This window comes from Canis aureus, chromosome 28 (genome assembly GCF_053574225.1).
Source record: "Canis aureus isolate CA01 chromosome 28, VMU_Caureus_v.1.0, whole genome shotgun sequence".
NCBI classification, from domain to species: Eukaryota; Metazoa; Chordata; class Mammalia; order Carnivora; family Canidae; genus Canis; species Canis aureus.
The window spans coordinates 25,003,326-25,026,886 of record NC_135638.1 but is presented as its reverse complement, the minus strand read 5'-3'; the positions used below and the strand labels follow the sequence as shown (position 1 = coordinate 25,026,886).

Genomic DNA, 23,561 nt, shown 5'->3' with positions numbered 1-23,561 from the left:
ATCCTGTCTGCTTACGTGTTTATTGATTGGTTATGTTTCCCTCAAAGGAGCAAGGACTTCATCTGTCTATTCACTTCTCTATGCCTAGCATCTAGTATAGTCACTGGCATAGAGAAGACCTTTAGGATGAACTTGAATAGAAACTTGGGTGAATGAAAGATACTGGACTAAGTTAGACATGATCCTTGGCCCTAAGGAGTTTAGCATATATAGTAGGAAAAGAATATTTAACAAGTAAATAACTAGTGAATATATAATTACCAATGTGTTAAGTATCACTAAAGAATAGAGTGCTATGAGGAGATCTTTAGATTTGGGGTTCAGGGATGGCTATCATAAAGAAGTGACATTTACACTGAGACCTGAAGGAAGAGTAAAAATTAACCAAGCTAAGTCAGGCAGTCTTTTGAGCTAAGGGGGAAGCTTGGCAAATTTCAGGAACCAAAAAAGGCAGTGTGGTTGCAAGTTATCAAGGTGAACCCGTGCCAATAAAGATAAAGAAGGAACCAGGCACCAGACCATACAGAACCTAGTAGGCTGTGGTAAGGGTTCAGGATCTTATTCTAATAGCAGCAGAAACCTATTGAAGGGTTAAAGAGGGTGTGAAGTAAAAGTGGGGATTTAAAAGTAGTCCCTCTGTTGTGTGGAGAATAGGTTGGAAGGAGACAAGAGTGGATGTGGGCAGAAAAGTAAGAAGGTGATTACAACAGAGCAGCATGTCATGGGCTGGGGCTCAGGACCACCATGCAGGTCTTAGAGATCATGTCCTGCACAAAGATGGCAAATGAAGTTGAAATCTAGCCCCAGCATCTGCCCTGGGAAGGGAATCTTTTTTCTAATTTGCATAAACATTAGGCTAGTGGTGTCTGAGTGATGGCCATGGAGATGGAGCAAAGTAGGCAGATTTAAAATATATTTTGGTGGCAGAATGGACAAGACTTAGTAACGAATTGGAGTGAATATAAGAGGAAGGAAGAAGTCACAAATGAATGTCATGTTTCTGACCAGAGCCAGAGAGTGAGTAGAAAAACTGTTGAAATGGCCTAGACTGGGACAGGAGCAGTTTTGAGGGTAAGGGCACAATTTTCTGTTTTAGAAGAATCATCTGCTCTGAGATACAACCTAACCCTCTCAGAAGAACTGGCCTCCATCCTTTCTCCCAGAGGACAATCCATCCTCTTCCTTTGTTGAGCCTAGGACTTCTCCCCAAAGGTGGTAGTGTTGGGAGCAGAAGGTGTGTAGCCTTGGGAGTGGGGATTCTCACCCAACTTGAAATTCAATATAACTTTGACCTGCCTGAAGCAAAAAAAAAAAAAAAAAGTTAAGACTCTAAAATAAAGACATCCTTGGAAGAAAAAAGAAGACATAATATTTTTAGTCTGTCATTTACAAGATTGGAGAACATGGGGAAGGGGAAAGAGTTGGAGGGGTATCCAGCTCAGGCAAGTTTTATATAAAATATTGAGTGTGTTTCCATGTACATGTTCCCTTTTCCGTATTATTATTGTTGCTTGGTGCTTATCCTATTTAAATAAATTCAATCTCAGTATTAACTTGCATTTGATTTGTTGCTGTTTTTTTTTTTAATTTTTATTTATTTATTTTTTTTTAATTTTTTTTAATTTTTATTTATGATAGTCACAGAGAGAGAGAGAGAGAGGCAGAGGGAGAAGCAGGCTCCATGCACCGGGAGCCCGACGTGGGATTCGATCCCGGGTCTCCAGGATCGCGCCCTGGGCCAAAGGCAGGCGCCAAACCGCTGTGCCACCCAGGGATCCCTTTTTAATTTTTATTTATTTATGATAGTCACAGAGAGAGAGAGAGAGAGAGGCAGAGACATAGGCAGAGGGAGAAGCAGGCTCCATGCACCGGGAGCCCGATGTGGGATTTGATCCCGGGTCTCCAGGATCGCGCCCTGGGCCAAAGGCAGGTGCCAAACCGCTGCGCCACCCAGGGGTCCCCCTGATTTGTTGCTGTTTTTAAAACTTTCAAATTTTTCTGAAATACCTATCATCCTCTAAATTTTAGACTGTAGTTTTCTTATACATGATTGTTTTTCCCAAATCCATTTTTACCCCTCAGTCTACAATTTCACCTTCCTATCATTTAATTCCCCTTCAGAATTTTCTGTTTCATCTATATCTTTGCTGTATATTAGCGACCCTTTCTCTTTGGATAATATTCCTCCTTTGAGTCCAAAAAGTCAAAGAATATCAAACAATAAGATTTTGACCTGGGTTTTAGCATCTTGGTTTATCATCATATTGCTATTTATTTATTTCTAAATTGTTAAAAAGGTTTATTTTAGAGAGGGGGGGGGCATGCATGGGTAGGGAGGGGCTGGGGGAGAGAGAGAATCTAAAGCAGACTCTCCATTGAGCCCGGAGACTGTCGTAGGGCTCTATCTCATGACTCAAGATCATGACCTGAGCCAAAATCAAGTTGGAAACTTAACCAACTAAGCCACCCAGGCTCCCCATCATCCTTTTAAATATAGATAGAAGTTCAGTGTAACATGAAAATTAAATAAAATCTGAATAAAATTTTAATTAAGGCTGAACATATCTGATTGATGTTAAAAGCCAATATTCGTTAACATCAAAAATAGCATCATTTTCAGTTGACTAAAAAAAAAAGTAGTCTTTCACATGATCTCTAAATTCTATTAGCTTTCAAAACATTCCATCATCTGACCCTTCCCTGACTCTCCAACTAATTTCTCTATAGAAATGGTAATAATAATTAACATTTATATGAGCTTATTATGAGCCAGGCCCAGTAACCCAAACGAAGAAGTTTCCATTATTATCCCTGATTTATAGATGAAGAAACAGAGAGAATTTAGACAATTTGTCCAGCCATACAATTAATAAGTGGTGGCGCCAGGATTAGTTTGGAAACTTTGGCTCCAGGACCTATAAGCTATACCGCTTCTCTAAACAGTCTGTTCTTATAGCCTTCCCTGCCTACTCTCTCTTTGCCTGAAATACACGTTAGGCACTGAAGTTCCATCCCTTTTCTTCCTGCAAATCCACCCTTCACCGTTGCATCCCGATACCATGTGTCTGTACAAACACCAAGCTCTCCTGCATCTGCATGCCTTTGTTCATCTTCCAGCAATCCAGAGCACCCACTACCAACTTTCTTTTGTTTGCTTTCCGCAGAGGCTTCCCAAGCTTCAAAACTTCATTAAAATCCATCGCCTTCTAAATTTTCTTTTTTTTTTTTTTTTTTTTTTTTTTTTTTTTTTTGTTTTTTTTTTTTTTGCCTTCTAAATTTTCTACTTATGTCTCCAACAGCACCAATCTCTTCCTCCTCTCCTTTTATAGCATCATCTACCTCACACTTTATACCTAATTCTATATCCACAGTAGGGTTTAATGAGACTGCACATTTTTGAAGACCAAAGATATAAGGAAAGATAAAGCAAGCAACTTAGTAAAAGATGGGAAACACTGATTAAACAGAATCATATCAGTTCTGCTGAGGCCATAATGACTAATATGACTAAAAGACCATATCTAAAGTTAAGTCAAGTCTGCTTTCTTGCTTCTCATGTGAACAGACTTATAAGCTAATTTGATATTCCTCTTTTATCAGTCAGCTTGTTTTAATCTTGTTTATTACAGAAATAAGTGGATAGTGTCTTCAAACTCAGAGGTCCTGCTAATTGTTCTGCAGGAAAAGTATCAATATACTGGACAGGGCAGACAGAGGGAGAGCATGGTAGATTGAAGAATTTGATTTAGAAAGAAAAGATAAGAGGAGCAAGCAAACTTTTATTAAATAAGAGACTACATTATGATATTTGATAATCACATGAAGTTTTAAAAAATTAGAATGTGGCAGAAAAAAGTTACAAATCTAGAGCAGAAGTTGGAAGTAGTAGAGTTTTTATGAATTTTAAATCATTAAGTGCTAACGTTTTACAGAGTAATAAAACTGAAAGCATAAGCACTTAAATTTCCTTAAAAATCTTTAAGTTATATAATTCTCTAGAGGGATGGAAAGTACTTACTGATAATCCATGGTACTATTCTCTTCTCTTTTCTGTATACACAGTTATAATTTTTCCAGTAAAATCACACTAATGATAGCTACTAGGTATTTACTTTGTATGAATCCTTTGCATTAACTCATTTAATCCCTACAATAACTCAACCATGTGTATGGTATTACTCCTCTTTTACAAAGGAGGGGAAAAAAACGTTAGAGAAGTTAATTGCCCGAGGTTACAGAACCAAATATATTTGTCACTTGCCAAAGTTAATGCATGCTCTTAACCTTTGTTCTACCCTATGTCTTTCTTCTTAGTCACATATTTGTATATATCCATTTGAAAATACTTTTTCACCAACATTGTGCCATAATTATTTTAAAGTAGGACCACATCTTTTCCTTCCTTTGAAACTACTCTCACCAACTAGTACGCTGAATTGTGTGTTAAACATTAATGACTAGGTGGGCATTAATTTTCTGGAGGTCAAGGTTTAAAAAAAAACTAGAAATGGGAATTTTTAGTAAAAGCCTACATTGTAAAGAAATTGAAATGAGTTTGAAATTTTTTGGAAAAAGAAATCTGTAAGCCTAGTTAATTTTACTAGTGAGTTCTATCAAACATTTAAAGAATAACACCAACTCCATCTCTTTCAGAAAACAGAAGAGGATGGGATAATTCTCAACCTATTTTATGAGGCCAGCACAAATCCTGAAATCAAAACTTGATAAGCAGTACAAAAAAAGAACTATAGACCAAGATCTCCTAAGAACATAAATGTAAAAATGAAGAATATTGACAAATAAAATTCAACAATATGTAAAAGAATAATATACCATAATCAATGAAGGGAAGGTAGCGGTTCATCTTGGGAATGCAGGCTTTCAATATTAGAAAATCAAGCAATGTAATTGACCACACTGGCAAACTAAAAGTAACTATATGATCATATCAATTGATAGGAAAAAGCATTTGACAACATTCAACATTTATTCTTGATAAAAAGCTTTCAGCATTTATTTATTTGAGAGAGTGAGTGAAAGAGAGGAGAGCACAAGCCAGGGGAGGGGCCAAGGGAGAGGGAGGAGCAGACTCCCTGCTGAGCAAGGAGCCTTATGTGGGGCTCTATCCCAGGATCTGGGATCATGACCCGAGCCTAAGGCAGATGCTTAACCGACTGAGCCACCCAGGAGCCCAGTTAAGGACATTTAAAAAGAAAAAACAAAGATAGACAACATAATACTCAATTGTGACAAAATTCAATGGTGAAACATAGGACGGTAAGATCAGAAACAAGACAAGGATGTCCATTCTCACTACTCCTATTCAATATCATACTGGAGGGCTTGGACAGTATAATAAAGCAAGGGAAAGAAAAGGCAGACAGATTGGAATGGAAAAAAACAAACTATTTTTACCAACAGTCAACATAAATGTCTATGTAGAAAATCCAAAGGATCTACCCAAACTCCTAGAACTCATGATAATTAAGTTTAACAAGGTCAGGATACAGAGTCAATGCATAAAAACCTATCGTATTTTTATAAATTATTAATGTACAATTAGAAACCAAAATTTTAAAAATATTATTTATAATAGAGTCAAAAAATGAAACGTTTGACTACAGATCTAACAAAACACATACGGGGTCCTACACTGAAAACAGTAAGATGCTGATGAAGAACTCAAAAAAGACCTAAATAAATGAAAAGATATATGTTCATGGATTGTAAAAGATTGTAAAAATGTCAACTATTCTATAGTTTAGCACAATTCTAATTCTGTAGTTATAGAGAAGCTTATTTATAAAATATGTATGAAAAGGTGAGCCATACAAAGTTACAAAATTTTTTGTTTTCTTTTTTAAATTTTTTTATTTTAATTCCAGGTAACATACAGTGTTATATTAATTTCAGGTATAGAAATATAGTAATTCAACCGTTCCATACATCACCCAGTGCTCATAATGACAAGTGCACTCCTTAATCCTCATCACCCATTAAACCCATCCTCCCCACCCAACCTCCCCTCTGGCAACCATCAGGTTGGTCTCTCTAATTAAGAGTTTCTTGCTTTGTCTTTAAAAATTTTTGCTTTTTCCTATGATGAAAACTTTTAAGATTTATTCTCTTGGTAATTTTCAAATATATGCTGTAATATTATTAACTATACTCACTGCACTGTACCTTACATTTCTGTGACTTATCTATGACTGGAAGTTTGTACCTCTTGACCCCCTTTACCTGTTTTACCCATACCTCAACCTCCTCTACCTCAGGAACCAGTTCTCTATCTATGAGGGTTTTTTTGGGGTTTGTTTTTTAGATTTCACATATAAATGAGATCATACGATATTTTGGTTTTTCTTATTTCACTTAGCATAATACTTTCAAGGACCATTCCTGTTGTCAAATATGACAAGATTTCATTCTTTTGCATGGCTGAGTAGTTCTACACTCTGTGTGTGTGCATGTGCATGTGCATGTGTGTACACACCGTATCTTCTTTATCCATTCATCCATCAATGGGCATGTGTGTTGTTTTCACATCTTGGCTATTGTAAATAATGCTGCAATGAATATAGTGATGCATATATCTTTTCAAATTAGTTTTTTTGTTTTCTTTGGATAAATATCAGGAATGGAGTTTCTGGATTGTACGGTAGTTCTATCTTTAATTTTTTGAGGAGCCTTCATACTGTTTTTCCATAGTGGCTACCCCAATTTATATCCCCACCAACAGTGCAGAGGGTTCCCTTTCTCCACATCCTTGCTAACACCTGTTATTTGTTCTCTTTTTTTTAATAATAGCCCTTCTAACAGGTCTGAGGTTGTGTCTCTCTGTGGTTTTGATTTGCATTTCCCTGACTTTTAGTGACGTTGCACATCTTTTCATGTGCCTGTTGGCCATCTGTAAGTCTTCTCTGGATAAATATCTATTCAGATCCTCTACCCATTTTTTAAATCAATTTTTTTGCTATCGAGTTATATAATTCCTTATATATTTTAAATAGTAATTAATGTCTTATTGGATATATGGTTTGCAAATATTTCCTCCCATTAAGTAGGTTGCCTTTTCATTTTGTTGATGGTTTTGTTTATGTAGTCCCACTTGTTTATTTTTTACTTTATTTTTTAGGGTTATTTATTTATTTATTCATGAGAGACACAAGAGAGAGGCAGAGACACAGGCAGAGGGAGAAGCAGACTCCATGCAGGGAGACCGATGTGGGATTCGATCCTGGATCCTGGGATCACACCCTGAGCCAAAGGCAGATGCTTAACCGCTGAGCCATCCAGGTGTCCCCATTTTTTGCTTTGATTGCCTTTGCTTTTAGAGTCTGTTCTATAAAGTCATCATCAAGACAAAGGTCAAGGAGCTTACTGCTTATGTTTTCTTCTAGAAGCTTTAGGTTTTCAGGTCTTATATTTAAGCCTTTGAGTTAATTTTTGTGTATGGTCTAAAATTATAGTCTAGTCATAATCTTTTGCATGTGGCTATCCAGTTTTCCCAATACCAAATACTAAAGAGAATGTCCATTTCCCATTGTTTATTCTTGTTCCTTTGTTGTAAACTAATTGACCAAATACACCAGGTTTTATTTCTGGGCTTTCTATTCTGTTCCATTGATTTGGGTGTCTGTTTTTGTGTTAATACTGTTTGATCACATTAGCTTTGTAATACAGTTTGAAATCAAGGAACATGATGCCTCCAGTTTTGTTCTTTCTCAAGATTACTCTGGCTATTTGAGGTCTTTCGTGATTCCATACAAATTTTAAGATTAAATTTTCTGATTCTGTGAAAGATGTTATTGGGATTTTCATGGGGATTGCATTGAATCTGTAGATTGAGTGATATGAACATTCTTACAAAATTAATTCTTCAAATCATGAGCAGATAATATCCTTATATTTGTGTCCTCTTCAGTTTCTTTAATCAGTGTTTTATATTTTCTGATGTACAGGTCTTTTGCCTCTTTTGTTAAATGTATTCCTAGGTATTTTTAATATAATTAGAAATGGAATTTTCTTAATTTTTCTTTCTGATATTTCATTGCTACACAATAGATTTTTGCATGTGGATTTTGTACCATGCAACTTAACTGAATTCATTTGTTGCTTTAACAGTATTTTTGTTTCTTGAGGTAGACCTGTATCACTCTCAACTTTCCTCTTAGCTTTTTCTGCATTGCATAGATTTTGGTAAGTTGTATTTCCATTTTCATTTGCTCAAGATATTTTTTCATTTCTCCTTTGATTTTTTGGTTATTTCATTTGTTATTCAGTAGCATGTGGTTTAATCCCCACATATGTATGATTTTTAGTTTTCTTCTTGTAATTGATTTTTAGTTTGGCACAACTGTTATTGGAAAAGACGCTTATAAGATTTCAGTCTTGTGAAATTTATTGAGATTTGTTTTGTAGCCTAACATTATCTATATGGAGAATCTCCCATGTTCCCTTGAAAAAAATGTGTATTCTGCTGTTTTTTGATAGAATGTTCCATATCTGTTAGACCAGATGTACGTCTGATGTGTCATTTAGGGCCAATTTTTTCTTATTGATTTTCTATCTGGATGATCTATCCATTGATGTAAGTGGGATATTAATGTCCCCTATTATTGTGTGCTGTCAATTTCTCCCTTTACGTCTGTTAATATTTGCTTTATATATTTAGGTGCTTTTATGTTGGGTGCATAAATATCTACCAATGCTATGTCCTCTTATTGGATTGACCACTTTATGTTATGCTTCTTCCTTGTATTTTCTTACGGTCTTTGTTTTAAAGTCTATTTTGTGTAAGTATAGCTACCTCAGCTTTCTTTTGGTTTCCATTTGTGTGGAACTTCTTTTTCCATACCTTCACTTTCGATCTTGTGTGTCCTTATATCTGAAGTGAGTTGTTTAAAAGAAGCATATAGGTGGATCATGTTGGTTTTTAAAAATCCATCCAACTCTATGTCTACTGATTAGAAAATAGTCCATTTGTATTTAAAATAATTATTGGTAGGTATATACTCATTTTTTTAAAGATTTTATTTAGTCATTCATGATAGAGAGGGAGAGAGAGAGAGAGAGAGGCAGAGACACAGGCAGAGGGAGAAGCAGGCTCCATGCAGGGAGCTGGATGCAGGACTCGATACCGGGACTCCAGGACCACGCCCTGGGCCGAAGGCAGGCGCCAAACCACTGAGCCACCCAGGGATGCCCTGTACTCATTTTTTGTTCATTGTTTTCTGTTTTGTAATTCCTCTCACTTCCATTACTTTGAACTCTATCAGGTAAATTACTTACCTCCATTTCAAAAAGGTTTTTTTCCTGAGGCTTTATCTTGTTGTATGTTTGGAACATATTTCTCTGTGTCCTCCTTTTGCTTGACTTCGTTTCTCTTTATGAGGTGAAACAGCTATGTCTCCCATTCTTGAAGGAGGGACCTAGTATAGGAGATATCTTTCAACTTTGCCCTAACCTTTTCCTTCTATATCTTTGTGATTTTTCTAAGCAGTCTGACCTATTTGATTGTTCCCAGTTGTTGAGGGTGTGCCAAGATTTGTCAGTGTTCCAAAGAGAAAGATTTTAGTCACCAGCTAGTTCTAGGCTGATTGGAAGCTAGACCTTCAGGCAGTAGCTTTTACAGTATACAAATATATATAATCCATGGGCAATCATAAAACCTGCTGGTCTCTAGGCCAGGCAATCTGGTAGTATCTCCTGAGTGACAGAAAAATCAGGGCTTCAAATAAGTGTATAAGGTCCTTTCTGGGAGATACCAGCAAGCTGAATTGAAGCCAAGGGAGAGTGCAAAGATAGCCTACATTCTCTGATAGGAGCTCTTTTCACAGAAAGACCAGGTATTTCAGTCTACTGTCAAGCTAGTGCTTTGGGTTTGGTAAACTTCTTCTTTTTTTTTTTTTAAGATTTTATTTATTTATTTATTCATGAGAGACACAGAGACACAGAGAGAGAGAGGCAGAGACACAGGCAGAGGAGAAGCAGGCTCCATGCAGGAAGCCTGATGCGGGACTTGATCCTGGGACTCCAGGATCACGCCCTGAGCCAATGGCGGGCGCTACACCACTGAGCCATCCCCGGGTTTGGTAGACTTCTAAGAACTTTGTCTGATTATTACTGTCATATGGGACTCAAGATCACAAGCCCCTTTGGCCACCAAAGCCAGGCAATCAAGGAACATCCTCTGTGTGTACTGTGTGCACATGGTGACTTTTGCATAGCTGAAAGAGAGCACAAGTCTGTGGTGTGCTTCTGTTGCACCCACCAGCTTTCATAGGGCCATAGGAGAGCACAAGGCAAAGGCATGTCTGTGGCTTTAGCAAGAAAGCAGGAGAGCCTGCATTATTGAGGGAGATAGAGAGCATGAAAATGGTATGTGCCAGAGCCTCCATTCCCAGAGAGATTCTGAATGAGGTCCTGCCCCTTTGGCAGATGTTTTAAGATGAGAAAATAGTATCCTTCATGTATAGTGTAGGTGCTTTTCAAACGACTGTCTTTGTGTTAGTCCTGGGGCAATGGGTCCTATGTGAGTCCCTTTAAAGAAGTATCTCGGGTTCCTACAGCCCGTTGGGTCTTCTGGATATGAGCCCTGATCGTTTTCAAAGCCAGACATTATGGGAGTTGGTCACTGCATTGCAGGTTACAAGGGTTGGAGTGTCTGATATAAGGCACAAATCCTACATTCCTCATGGAAAAGCTCTGGATTTGTGAGATCCCTTCCAGTTGTGGGTCACCAAGCTGGGGTTGAGTTTTTCTTGGGAAGGCATCTCTGCCTCTCCTACCAACCTAGATGTTGCCCTTTTACTGTTTGCTGTGAAGGAGCTGTTCAGCTAGTTTTCAGGTCTTTTTCTGAGGGAATTGTTTCATCTGTACCTGTAGATTTAGTGTGGCCATGGGAGGAAAGGGAGGTCAGGATCTTCCTATAGTGTCATATTGGACTGATCCCTTCCCCAACAATTTTTAAAAAGAAGAATAAAATTGGGGGCACTTGGGTGGCTCATTTACATGCTCATTTTACTCATGGATTGACACAGATGTGGATGCCTATGACATTTTGGACACATAAAAAGCCAACCCCAGGGGCACCTGGGTGGCTCAGTGGCTGAGCATCTGTCTTTGGCTCAGGGCATGATCCTGGGGTCCTGGGATAGAGTACTGTATCAGGCTCCCTGCAGGAAGCCTGCTGCTTCCTCTGCCTATGTCTCTGCCTCTCCCTGTGTGTCTTTCAAGAATGAATAAACAAAATCTTAAAAAAAAATTGGATAAATCACAATACCCACTATTAAGTCTTAGTATAAAGTTGTGATAATGAAGACACTGGTATTAACAAAAGGATAGACATATAGATAACAGAACAGAATGAAAGTCCAGATATATACTCATAAAAATAGATTTTTTTACAAAGGTTCAAAGGCAATTCAGTGAAGGATAGTCTTCAAGAAATGATGTTGAAACAATTAAACATTCATTTGTGGAAAAAAAAAGCCTTAGCTTAAAAGTCATACTTTGCGCACCGATGTACTCAAAATATAGCACAGATCTAAATGTAAAATGTAAACTATAAAACTTTCATAGGATAGGATAAAATCCTAAAGAATTTTAGTATAAAATCTTCTTGAGTTGGGGTTAGGCAAAAGTTCTTACACATGACACCAAAAGCACAATTCATAAGAGAAAAGAATTAATAAATTAGACTGCACAAGATTTGAATTTTATGAAAGACACTGTTAGGAGAATAAAAAGATAAGCTACAAAATAAGAAATATTTGAAATCACATGTCTGACAAATAACTTACATTCAGAATACAAATTTTAAAAATTCTTAAAACTCATTAAAAAAAACACCTAATTTTAAAAAATGGTAAAAATCTTGACATTTCACCAAAGAGTATATAAAATGGCAAATAAGAATGGGGAAAGATGTTTATATTATTAAAGATTAAGGAAATGCAAATTAAAACTACAATGAGGTATCGTTACATATATATTAGAATGATTAAAATTTAAAAAGCTGATAATATCAAGTGCCAGAGAGGATGTACGATAACCTAATGCCACATGCTGGCAGAAACACAAAATGGTGCAGAAATTCTTGAGAAATGGTTTGGTAGTTTCTTATAAAGTTAAACACTTAGCATGTGACTCAGCAATCCTACTCCTGGATATTTAGACTACAGAAATTAAAAGTTATGTTCACACAAAAGTCTCTACCATGCTTATGGAAATTATATTCATAGTCTCTAAAAATTATAACCAACTCCTGGCCTTTCATTGAGTAAATGGATAAACAGTGGTACATCTATACAATGAAATAGTCCTCAGCATTACAGAAGAACAAATTATTAATACATGCAAGAACTTCAATGAATCTCAAAGACATTATGCTAAGTAAAGGAAGGCAGTTTCAAAAAGTTTCATGCTGTATTATGCATTTCTATGACATTCTCAAAAAGGCAAAATTATAAGGACAAAAAAACAGTGGCTATCAGCTATTGTATAGGGAGGTAGGATATGTCTATAAAAGGATAGCATGAGGGAGAATTTTTAGAGAAAGTGGAAGAAATGTTTTGTATCCTAATTATGGTTGTAGTTACATGAATCTATACATACGTGTGTTTAAATTCATATAATTCTTTAAAAAAGTCAATTTTACTCTATAATTTTAAAAACCCTCTACTTCTAACACCATCAAATATCAACTTTACTTCTATGAGACTGAATTAGATCTCACTGGATATAAGATAGAGATAACTAATTCTGGAGAATTAGGTAAATAGAATTTAGGTAATTGAAAGAAACATAGTTTTGCTATATCAAGCAGTAGAAAAATGTAAGTGGTATGGGGGAGGGGAGAGAGAAGATCTACTTAGTGAAGAGGCTAAATCATATAGATAGGCGATGAATGGAATTTTCTGAACCATTATACATGATTCTGCTCACATTTAAGCATGCAAGACTCTAAAGTGCATAAATAATTCCACGGCAACAAGTTACATTTTTTGGAATTCTCCATAAACACTTATATACTGTCAAAGATTTTTTAGTGATTCACCACTGTTTTAACAAGTTACTATAACTTCCTAACACACCATTCATAATTCCAAGAGAATCCCTTCCATACCTGAAGACACCAACATTGTTTTTTTTAACTATCACCACTGAAATGTAACTCTTTTAATTTTCTGAAATATCTAATAAAAATTTGAATTTATTATAGGAATAATAACAATTTAGTCTTAATCGTGTGTATAAATATGTTTCCTCTATGGCTAGAAAATGGGGTTATAATTTTTTTCATTTGCAGTTTTTAGAGTTGTCAGTTCCAATTATATTAATTTAAAATTATTTTTGAGAATAGTTAAACAAATTATGGCATATCCATTTGATGGCATGTTACAGCCATAATAAGGAATAATGTACTGATATGAAATTATCCCTATTAGGAATTTAAAAAGTAAACTTCAGAATAGCAGGCAGGTTATTTGAGAAAATGGGGCCAAGTTTATACGCAAACATACACATGTAGTTACTTAGACTAAGTAAATATTTTTTAGAAGAATACAGAAGTGGGGAATTAGGTGCTCAAAGTGAGAATTGGGAGGTATTACCTGTGACCACTCTTTATCTTGTATATTTTGAGTCCTGTGAATGCATTACCTATTACAAAAATCAGTTAAAATAAAAATCATTCCCCTTCCCTTCAAAACAGAGTATCTATGTATTTAAAAGTTAATGCTTAGAAAAAAGAAGAAATAATAATTTAGTTTCCTTTTTGGGCCCCCGTAGTCTCACTCAATAGAAATGCACTGAAGAACAGATTTCTCATTGTACATGTTTGATGCAGTTTTTATTTTCCTCACACAAATCTGAAATGTGTAGGATCCTTTGAATACTCTAATACCTTGCTATTCAAAGTATCGTCCAAGGACCATACTATTGTATGGTTCAGGGAACTGGCTAGAAATGCAGAATCCTTGTGCCCTACTCTAGACCTACCAAATCAGAATCAGCACTTTAACAAAATCCTCCCAGAGGACTTATGTGCACTTCTAGTGGGAGAAGTACTACTTCAAACAGCAGGGTGGAGTTGGATAGAGACAGTGCCAATAGCCCTAGGATCAATGGTCTAGGCAAATCAATGGTCTATCAGGGTACAGAGAGAAAGGTCACCGAACAGGCTGCAGTGAAGTTTGCTGAAGAACCAAAAAGAATCTTAGATCCTAGAACTGTGATGAATCACTAAATTCTACTCCTGAAAGCAATATTAACTAGAATTTAAATAAAGATTTGGGAAAAAAAAGAAAGAGCCTAAACTTAAGGTCAAAAGGGAAATAAATCCTAGCTCTTGGGTGTAAATAAAAATGCAATTTATTTTCTATTTCATCTGTTACTACCCAAAGGATATGAACAGAATCATCATGAGCCCCTCCAAAAGATGCATCCATTAGCTGTTTTAAAAGCCAAACCAAAATACACTAAAACTTTTGATAAGTCTCTATTCAGTTTTATCAAAACTTGCTTCTGGCCTTCTCCCCATCCCACCACCATTTAGCCAATAGTAAGAGGGAGTCATCTGAACTAGAAGTAAATTCGTATCACTTCTACATGCAAATACTTTTCAATGGCTTCCCATTTTACTCAGAGTAGGAGTTAGAGTCCTAACACAAACCTACAAGAGTCTGTGCAATGCACCTACCCCCAAGTCACTCAACTATGCTCTCCTTGGCTTACTCAGCTCCAGCCACATTGATCTCCTTGCTATCTCCTGAATTTGTCAAGTGTTTTCTACTTCCAGATCTTTGCACTTATTCCCTCTTCATAGGATCCTTTTCTTTCAGATAATCCATGGTTCATTTCCATCAGTTCTCTGCTCAAGAGTCATCTGATAATTGAGGCCTTCCCTGACCACATTCCTCCATCTCTCTTACTCTGCTTTATTTTTTCCCATAGCATGGACCACCCTTTCTCACATACCTACTTATTGTTTTGATTTTTTTCCTCTCTAGAATAGAACCTTCTCAAAGGTTAGAACTTGAACTATTGCTAAATCTCCAGTGCCTAAAAGAATGATAGTTGTTGAATGAATGAATGAGTGAGTGAGTGAGTGAATGAATGAATAAATGAATGAATGAAAAAAGAACCAACAATTGGTCTGGTCTTAAGTCTTCTTCGGGTGCCATAACAAAATACCATAGACTAAATGGCTTAAACAACAGAAATCTATTGCTCTCAGTTCTGGAAGCTGGAAGTCCAAGATCAAGGTCCTGTCCAGTTTGGTTCCTGGTGAGGACCCTCTTCTTGGCTTGCAGATGGATGCCTTCTCACTGTGTCTTTGCATGACCTTCCTTAGTGCATGCATGTGAGATCTCCACTCTCCACTTCTTATAAGGCCACCAATCCTATCAAATTAGGATCCCACCCTTATGACCTCATTTAACCCTAAAAACTATATCTCCAAATGGTCATGTTTAGGGTTGGGATTTCAACATATGAATTTGTGTGTGGTGGGGTATAATTCAGTCCATAGCAGATTTCACAATTAGTTTATTTTTATTAAAGAAATTGCCGTTAGACTGCATTTTCTTTTTAATCCTTATCCCATTCAATGATGCATCTGGTATGTATTTTAGCATAACTTCCCATGAACAAAAGTGCTGCAGCCAGGAGATGCCATTTGATATGATTCTCCCTTGGTGTGGGGGTAACTCTGGACACGGAGAGGTAAAGGCTTGTACTAGGTCTCTCACAGCCAATAATCAGATGTCCCTTTTTTTCAATATTGAAGAAAAAAAGGAAAAAAGAATTTGGGGTGTTTGTTGCAGTTACTGCTCAGTCCCTTATCTTCCTTGATTTGGAACTTGAATGAAATGCTACTTTACGAAATACAAGGTAATTGCAGCTGCTCTGAAATGCTGTATGTCCACACCATAGAGCAGTGCAGAAATCTTTCCTGTTTGCCAATCACTTCTGCAGTTGTGTATTAGGAATAACTTAGAAATACATTTAAGCAAACTGCCTTTCTTCAAGTATTGTAAATCTCCTTACTGTAGGAATTATTATTATTTAACCGTGGTCACTAGAATCATCTATGGACAAGCTTCAGCATACAGATGCCAAACTCTTTTCTTGACCAAATTCTACTCAGGCTCCTCTAAGTCCTCTTCTCAATCAGGCCTCAACCTTGGTCTGTAAAACCTACAGACTCTGCCTAAATTATTTCATCCATGCTTCGGCTCCCTCACCTCATCCTCCACACACACTAAGAGACTTGAAGAAACACTAGCATAGTTTCTAACAGCTCAAGACGGCATCTCTGGGATCATAACAGCAGCCCCCTTAAATTCCTGCTGGAGAAAGCTCAATGCTGTCAGGAGATTTTACTGTTTATTTTAGCCAAAACCTGGTGACAGGCAGATAGGGCCCCTTAACCCTCTCTTAGAGCAGTTACTTTAGAAAGCTTGCAACTATAAATCTTTTCTGTCCCTTTGAGATGTAAATCTCTACCACCTAGAATAGTCTTCTCAAGAATCTTTTTTTGAGATGCAAACTTTCAAAAAGCTAACTCTTGCCCTACCTCCCAGTCCCCTACAGGGGGGTAGGGGCCTAACTTTGGTGGCTGCAGGATGCTCTAACTTGTTCTTCTGCCTCTTGCTTTAAAGATAGGAGAAGTTTGAATCACCTGGCTGGCTCAGTGGGTGGAACATGTGACTCTCGATCATGGGGTTGTAAGTTCAATACCCGTGTTGGGTGTAGAGATTACTTAAAAAGAATATCTTAAAAACAAACAAAAAAGATAGGAAAAGTTTGTTTCTCCTCTGAATAAGTGCCAGTTATCAAACCCAGATGGCTTAACACATCTAGATGCTTGTTTTGACAAAGTTGGTTTCAGTTCATGCTGGACCTTCTTCTCTATCTCAATAGTTATTGCTAAATAAAATCTACCCTTATTGCTTTAACTAGGATCCAGATTTGAGAAGTCTTTGACAAGATCAACCCCAGAGATTTTGTTTCACTGGATCTAGGTTGGGGCCTAGGTATCAGGAGTTTATAAAACCTCCAAAGAAGTCTTCTGAGGCACAGTGAGGATTGTGAATAACTGCTAATGGACCTTGGTTCTGAAAGTGGGGTCTCTGGACCAACGATATTACCTTCATCTTTTGGGAACTTGTCAGAAAAACAAATGCTTAGATCTCACTCCAAACTTACCGAGTCTGACACCCTGAGGGTAGGGCCCAGCAATCTGTGTTTTAACAAGATCCTGTGATTCTGATGGAATAAAGTTTGAGCACTATTGTTGCAGAGGGTTAAATTTGCTCCATGAAATATAATTAGGATTTGGTTAGTTAACTTGTGACTTGGAGCCTAGTTATGTCAGTAAACATTAACCTGAAGAATGTGCCTGGAAAATTCCTATTTTCACTCCACTCCTTCCCCCTCCTTTTTCTCCCCATTCAGTTTTTTCTGAAATGAGAGCTTGAAGGATCTTGGTCCACCAACGCTCTTAGAAACCTTCACTAATCCTTGAAATTATAATACAGTTGCTAATGGCTGTGACAAAATTGGCCTTTGGAAACGGTGAGTAGAATCAAAAGTTTATGAAATTCTCATCCTCCTCCCTTTAAAAATTCCTAAGTGGGATCCCTGGGTGGTGCAGCAGTTTAGCGCCTGCCTTTGGCCCATGGTGCAATCCTGGAGACCTGGGATCGAGTCCCACGTCGGGCTCCCGGTGCATGGAGCCTGCTTCTCCCTCTGCCTATGTCTCTGCCTCTCTCTCTCTGTCTCTCTCTCTGGGACTATCATAAATAAATAAATAAATAAAATTTAAAAATTCCTAAGTATCCTAGAATGTGTTCTTTGGCTAACATTTTTATAGCTGGGTATTTATTTCAGAAAGAAAGCATTGGAAAGAAAAATGGTTGTATTTGTATATGACTGCCTTTCCTTCCTACTTTGTTAGATGAAAATCAAGTATGTTTGGTTCCAAAATTTGGAGCATGAGGCCTTTGTGAGCCTCTTCCTTCTTACCACCAGAGAGCAGAAGGGATGCTACAGATGCTGGCAACCATTCCTTCTTGATGGAGAAAGAAGGTCATTGAGAGAGGGTACAAGAAAAATGATTATATGTTTCTACTTTCTGCTCTCTCCAGTGACAGACAGTCATGGCTCTTTTAATTCATTCCTTCATTACATTTGCAAATGGAAAAACATATTCCACAAAAAAAGTCTCTGCTTCTGGAAACATTCATTTCAGGGGGAAAAAAAAAAGGTATGAGGAAGCTTTATTTTGGGCAAATATATTCTCATTTTTCCAAGTTACACATTTATGTAGATTTGCAAAATAAATGAAAAAAAAATTTACTTTTATACACACAGAAAATTCATCCAAGGAATAGAAAATAATCCTTAACTTTGGAAACAAACAGATTTTGACAAAGGAGATATCACTTTGTATGTTTTACATTAGAGTTTTTATTTTGTAAACATGTACTAGTTTTTAGAGTTTTGCCTCACCCAGGGCAAATTAGCAATATAATTTGGAGAGGTGCCATTCCTGAAAGGCGGCAACAATTTATGTTCTCTGAGAAATATGAGACCCACTTATTCTTCAAACAACCAAAGTGCTTGTGGGAAATTTGCTTCGTTTTCACTTATATCAATGTTTCTTTTACCTGGCTTTGAAATTCTTCAATAACTGCCTTCAACGAGTCTCAAATCCAGCTTGAACTATCATTGCCTCATTCAGCTGAGCATTAGAGCCAACAGGTTAAACCGGTCTCCCAGAATATGCCCATTCCCTGCCCTCCAAGTTTTAGCAGACTGAAATGAGCTCAGCAGGAGAGGCAAGGGTGGTCTCTGCTCAGCTGAAAAAGATTATTGTTTCCCTACCCTGCTTCTCCAGGGATATTATCCACCAATCCACCTTGAAATCCTAGAGACATTTCTACAAGGTTCATTACACCACGTCATTAAGCAACAGGTCCTGCTAGTTAAACCTTTAAAAAAAAATTGTAGCAGCAAGCCATAATTTTAGTAGCATTTCCTAATTCCAGGCTGTGACACCCGCGTGTGAACTTTCCACATTAAGACTGGTGGTATTGGAGAAAGAAAACTCTAAAGTTTTTGAAACCTTTTGACTGTCAATATTCGTGGGTAGGAGAAGCTGAAGAAGAAATCACTGTTCTGTAACTTAATATATGAATATGTTTTATTTTAAAAAGCTCTCCATGCTGAACGTTGTGGATATACATCTCATAGGGAGATAAGGTGAGATACCAGTCTTCAAAAAACTGCCAATGGGGTCAGAATGGAGGAGGTAAGCATGTAAAACAGTAACTAATTAGTTGGGAAGCAGGATGAAATAAGTGATAATATAAAGATTTAGGGTTAGAGCTAAGGGACCAAGGAGCCAGGAATCATCAACCATGGGCCCTGACTGGAAGGAGGTTCTAGGCAGCAGCACCAATGGTGTACAGACTCCAAGTTCAAATAAACACAGTGTAAGATGAGAAAGCAAGACTCAAAGGGAACCAATTCAATATTATACATGCAAGTCCTTGGCACATGGTTTCACTGATTGTTGCAAAGAGCAGTTGGCATTTGAACTGAGCTCTGAAGGATAAAACAATTTTAAAATGAAGAGAAGGGGGCAGCCCGGGTGGCTCAGTAGTTTAGCGCCGCCTTCAGCCCAGGGTGTGATCCTGGGGACCCAGGATCGAGTCCCACATGGGGCTCCCTGCATGGAGCCTGCTTCTCCCTCTGCCTGTGTCACTGCCTCTCTCTCTCTGTCTCTCATGAATAAATAAATAAATAAATAAAACCTTAAAAATAAAATGAAGAGAAGGGTATTCCAGCTGAGGGAATAGCATGAGATGGAGAGTAGACAGTTTGAGGCTCAGGAGTGAGATGGAGGATTGAAGGGTTGAGAGTGTGCTCCAGATAAACTGCCTGGAGAGAGAAAACCGGATGTGGGAAGAATTTAGGTTAGACAAAGCACTGGGAGCCTTAGGTAACATGCCTTATTAGAGTTTGGAGCAAATGTAGAAGAGGTGGCTGGTTTACTGCCCCCTTCAGAGATATCTCTCCTCTGGTCCACCTAGCCTGATGAGAAATTACCAAAGGAGAATAAGAAAGCCAGCATGTTGCAACTAACAAGGACACTTCGAGTCTCCTTAGTGTTGTAATGGATTGTGAAATAATCCATCGCTTCTACCCACTTAGATCCCTCTCCTGCCAGTGCCACCCTCTCTTCTAAGGGTGGCAAAACCCATTGCACCATCTCATCATGTCTGACAACCTCCCTTCCAACCAGGTCAGAAGGCTACAGCCACCAAGCACCACAGAGGAAACTCAAGCGAGGGAATTATGTCAGAAAGTGGTGCACACTCTCCTGTAGAGGGAATGCCATGCTTTGCCCTTTAAGGAATTCTATGGAAAAGATGCATGTCAGCTGATGTATACAGATGGTGCCTGGTCCTCTGCAGGTCCTCAATAAATATATATATATATTTTTTGGTCCTCAATAAATATTAAATTGAGTTTTAGTCGCTTATAAGTTATTGAAATAAACTGCCACTTTTTGTTGTGTGAGTCTTCATAAGTCAATTTTCTCAATAAGCGATATTAAGAACTTGAACAATTAGGGTGTTGTCAGTTTTTAGCCTAAATGCTCAAATTTACCCCTGCCTTCATTACCATTTTAGTATTATTTGAAAAATAAACACAAGATTTTTCCCAATTACAAACGTAGTATGTATATATTATATAGAATCTGGAAAGTATAAAACTCTCACTCTTTTAAAGTCCCCCCAATAAACAATAATGAGACTCACTGTATTAGTTTCCTACTGCTACTGTAACTAATTCCTACAGATTTAGTGCCTTAAAACAACTCAATTTATTGTATAGTTCTGGAGGTCAGAAATCTGATCCAAGTCTCAATGGCCTAAAGTCAAGGTGTCAGCAGGGCTGTGTTCATTCTGGAGGCTTTAGGGGAGAATCTATTGTTTTTCCTTGTCCAGCTCATCAAAGTAGCCTACATTCTTTGGCTTGTGGCTTCCTCCATCTTGAAAGCCAGCAACTTTGCATCTCTCTGATGACTCCTCCATACTCACTCTCCATACTCTGACTCTGTTCTGCCTTCCTCTTCCACTTTTAAGGACCCTTGTGATTACATTGGGCCTACCAGAACAACCCCGGATAATCACAGATAATCTATTCACTGATTAGCATTTGAAATCTTAATTCCTCTTACCATGTAAAGCAACATTCACGGATTCCAAGGATTAGGACATAGATATCTTTGGGGCTGGAGGAGTGTCATTATTCTATCATACTCAATTTCTGTTCAGTATCTGTAATCATAAACATAAAAAAAAGATGTATTTATTTGAGAGTAAGAGAGCATGAGTGGGGGGAGGGGCAGAGGGAGAGAATCTTCAAGCAGAATCCCCACTGAGCATACAGCCCAATGTGGGGGTGCCTGGGTGGTTCAGCCATTGGGCATCTATCTGCCTTTGGCTCAGGGCATGATCCTGGAGTCCTGGGATGGAGTCCCACATTGAGATCGTTATATGGAGCCTATTTCTCCCTTTTCCTGTGTCTCTGCCTCTCTCTCTCTGTCTCTCATGAATAAATAAATAAAATGTTAAAAAAAGAAAAAAATAGAGCCCAAAGTGGGGCTCCATCTCACTATCCATGAGATTATGACCTGTGTCAAAACCGAGAGTTGGCCCCCAGCTCTCCCAGAGCCACCCAGGCACCCCAGTAATCATAAACATTATAATTTCCTAATATTTGTCAAGTTCACATGTATGCAAATATGTACTCTATGTAATAGACTACTCCTCATTTTAAAATAATGTCATCTATGCTGGGAGTGAAGTTTTTTGAATAACTGTAGACCATGGTTTTAGTTTTCTGAATAACATGAAGGTCATTCTCTACTGGCTTATAATCAATAAAGCTACTTTGAATATAATAAGTGTACTGAAGAATCAGTAAAGAAGCCTCTGACTAATTCCCTTTTCTCCATTCAGAAGCCAGTGGCAGTGGAGGGAATGCATTAGTGTATGTTGACTTAGGAGTTGGTCGAATTTGGCAAGGAAGTTTTAAAACTTTCTTCCTGGGAGGAAGAGCTGTTCCAATAAAAACAGGATCTGTTGGCAGTAGTGAAACCTGGATGTGTTCACACTTACAACACAACCTTGTATTAAACATACTGAGCCTACTGAGTTCTGGGGAAAAGAAATTATTTATATATCCTAATAATTTGTGTCTGAATGGGCAACTATTTCCTTTCTCCTGCAGTGCTCTAAGATTACAAAATGTAAAGAATAGTACTCTTCATATCAGATATTTTTCTGCTGGCAGTTACTTATGAGTCATCATCAAAGATTTTTATAGGATTGTCCTCACAGCCTATTCTCTAGGTAGAGAGCAGAAAGCAGTATAGCAAATCATTTTTGAAAATAAAATTCAAAATGGCAATATCTGTTTGAGTAATCAAGTAAAAATCAAGAAAACCATTTGGAGTTTACTTTGAGTAACTTAATTATAACTGTGAAGGATATGCGTTTATTTATAGAGCACCTTCTGCCCAACGACTGTAAATCACTAAATTACTATGTTATCCCTTGAAAGACAAGTAGGAAGAGACATTTTGGTATCTGGTGATAAGGGATTTGATCTCTCATTCCAACTTCCCCTCTTTTCTCATCCCCCCAATTCCAAAGTGGTATAAGGATAAGCAGCAACTAAGGTCATATATGGGTGACAAATAATAGGAGGCCCTTGCTGGTTTTGTTGTTGTTGTTGTTTTAAAGATTTATTTATTTGAGAAGGAGAGTAAAAGAGAGCGTCCAAGTGCAGACAGGGGGGTGGGGCAGTGATAAAGAAATCTCCAGACTTCCTGCTGAGCACCGAGCCAGCACCAGCTGCCTGATCATGACCTCAATCCAAATCAGGAGTCTGACTTATTAACCGACTGAGCCACCCAGGCACCCCAGGAGTCCCTTCCGGATTTACTCCACGTGTGACCTGGGGTCTCCCTGTCCCCTGAGGTTTAGAGAAAAATGCAATCAATCCCTCAGTTCCAAGGCTTGAGGCCGATTTCTCTAAATTCCTGGGCAGTTTACAGTCTCAAAGTCACCTCTAGCTCCACACTGTGGGTTCCTTACTTTGTGGGTCTCAAGGTCTCAGGTTGTGCTTCTGCCCCGGGGCGGGGGGGGGGGGGCACACGGACTCAGGGGGGCGTTCAGGCTCTTTCCCGGGTTCCCCAGGGCTCCCCCCGCCCCGCAAGCGCCACCCCCACAGCGCGGCCTGCGCCTTCAGTCGCCTCACCCAGACCCCGCCAAGGGAATTTGCACTCCGCCCCCCTCCCTCCTTCACCTGGTGCCCCAGTTTTAGGTCAACAGCGACTGGGCTCCTCCCTCTCAGAGGCTAAGCAAATTCCTCTCGTCTTATCACGCAGAACCAGAACCGGGCAGGGGTTTCTTTTGTTCCCTCAGCACCTTCCCAGCCCCGGGTGCTCACCTACTCCCCAAGGCCCCTCAGCT

The 23,561-nt window shown here is 38.2% G+C and overlaps 1 protein-coding gene across 11 annotated transcripts in view; it reads left to right on the top strand.

Annotated features, from left to right (window-relative positions):
- The first annotated feature begins 17,448 nt into the window (after window positions 1-17,448).
- LOC144300534 (uncharacterized) overlaps window positions 17,449-23,561 on the top strand; it is a 101,689-nt gene continuing 95,576 nt past the window's right edge. For 5 of the 11 annotated variants that reach the window (XR_013367208.1, XR_013367206.1, XR_013367205.1 and 2 more), the window contains exons 1-2: window positions 17,449-17,583; window positions 19,227-19,321. Coding sequence is in view for 1 of the 11 variants with exons in the window: in XM_077876674.1 (XP_077732800.1) it covers window positions 17,553-17,583 (31 nt within the window). In the remaining 10 variants the exon portion in view is untranslated. The remainder of the gene's footprint in view (window positions 17,584-19,226; window positions 19,322-23,561) is intronic. The other 6 variants (XR_013367212.1, XR_013367209.1, XR_013367211.1 and 3 more) reach the window with 2 other exon arrangements.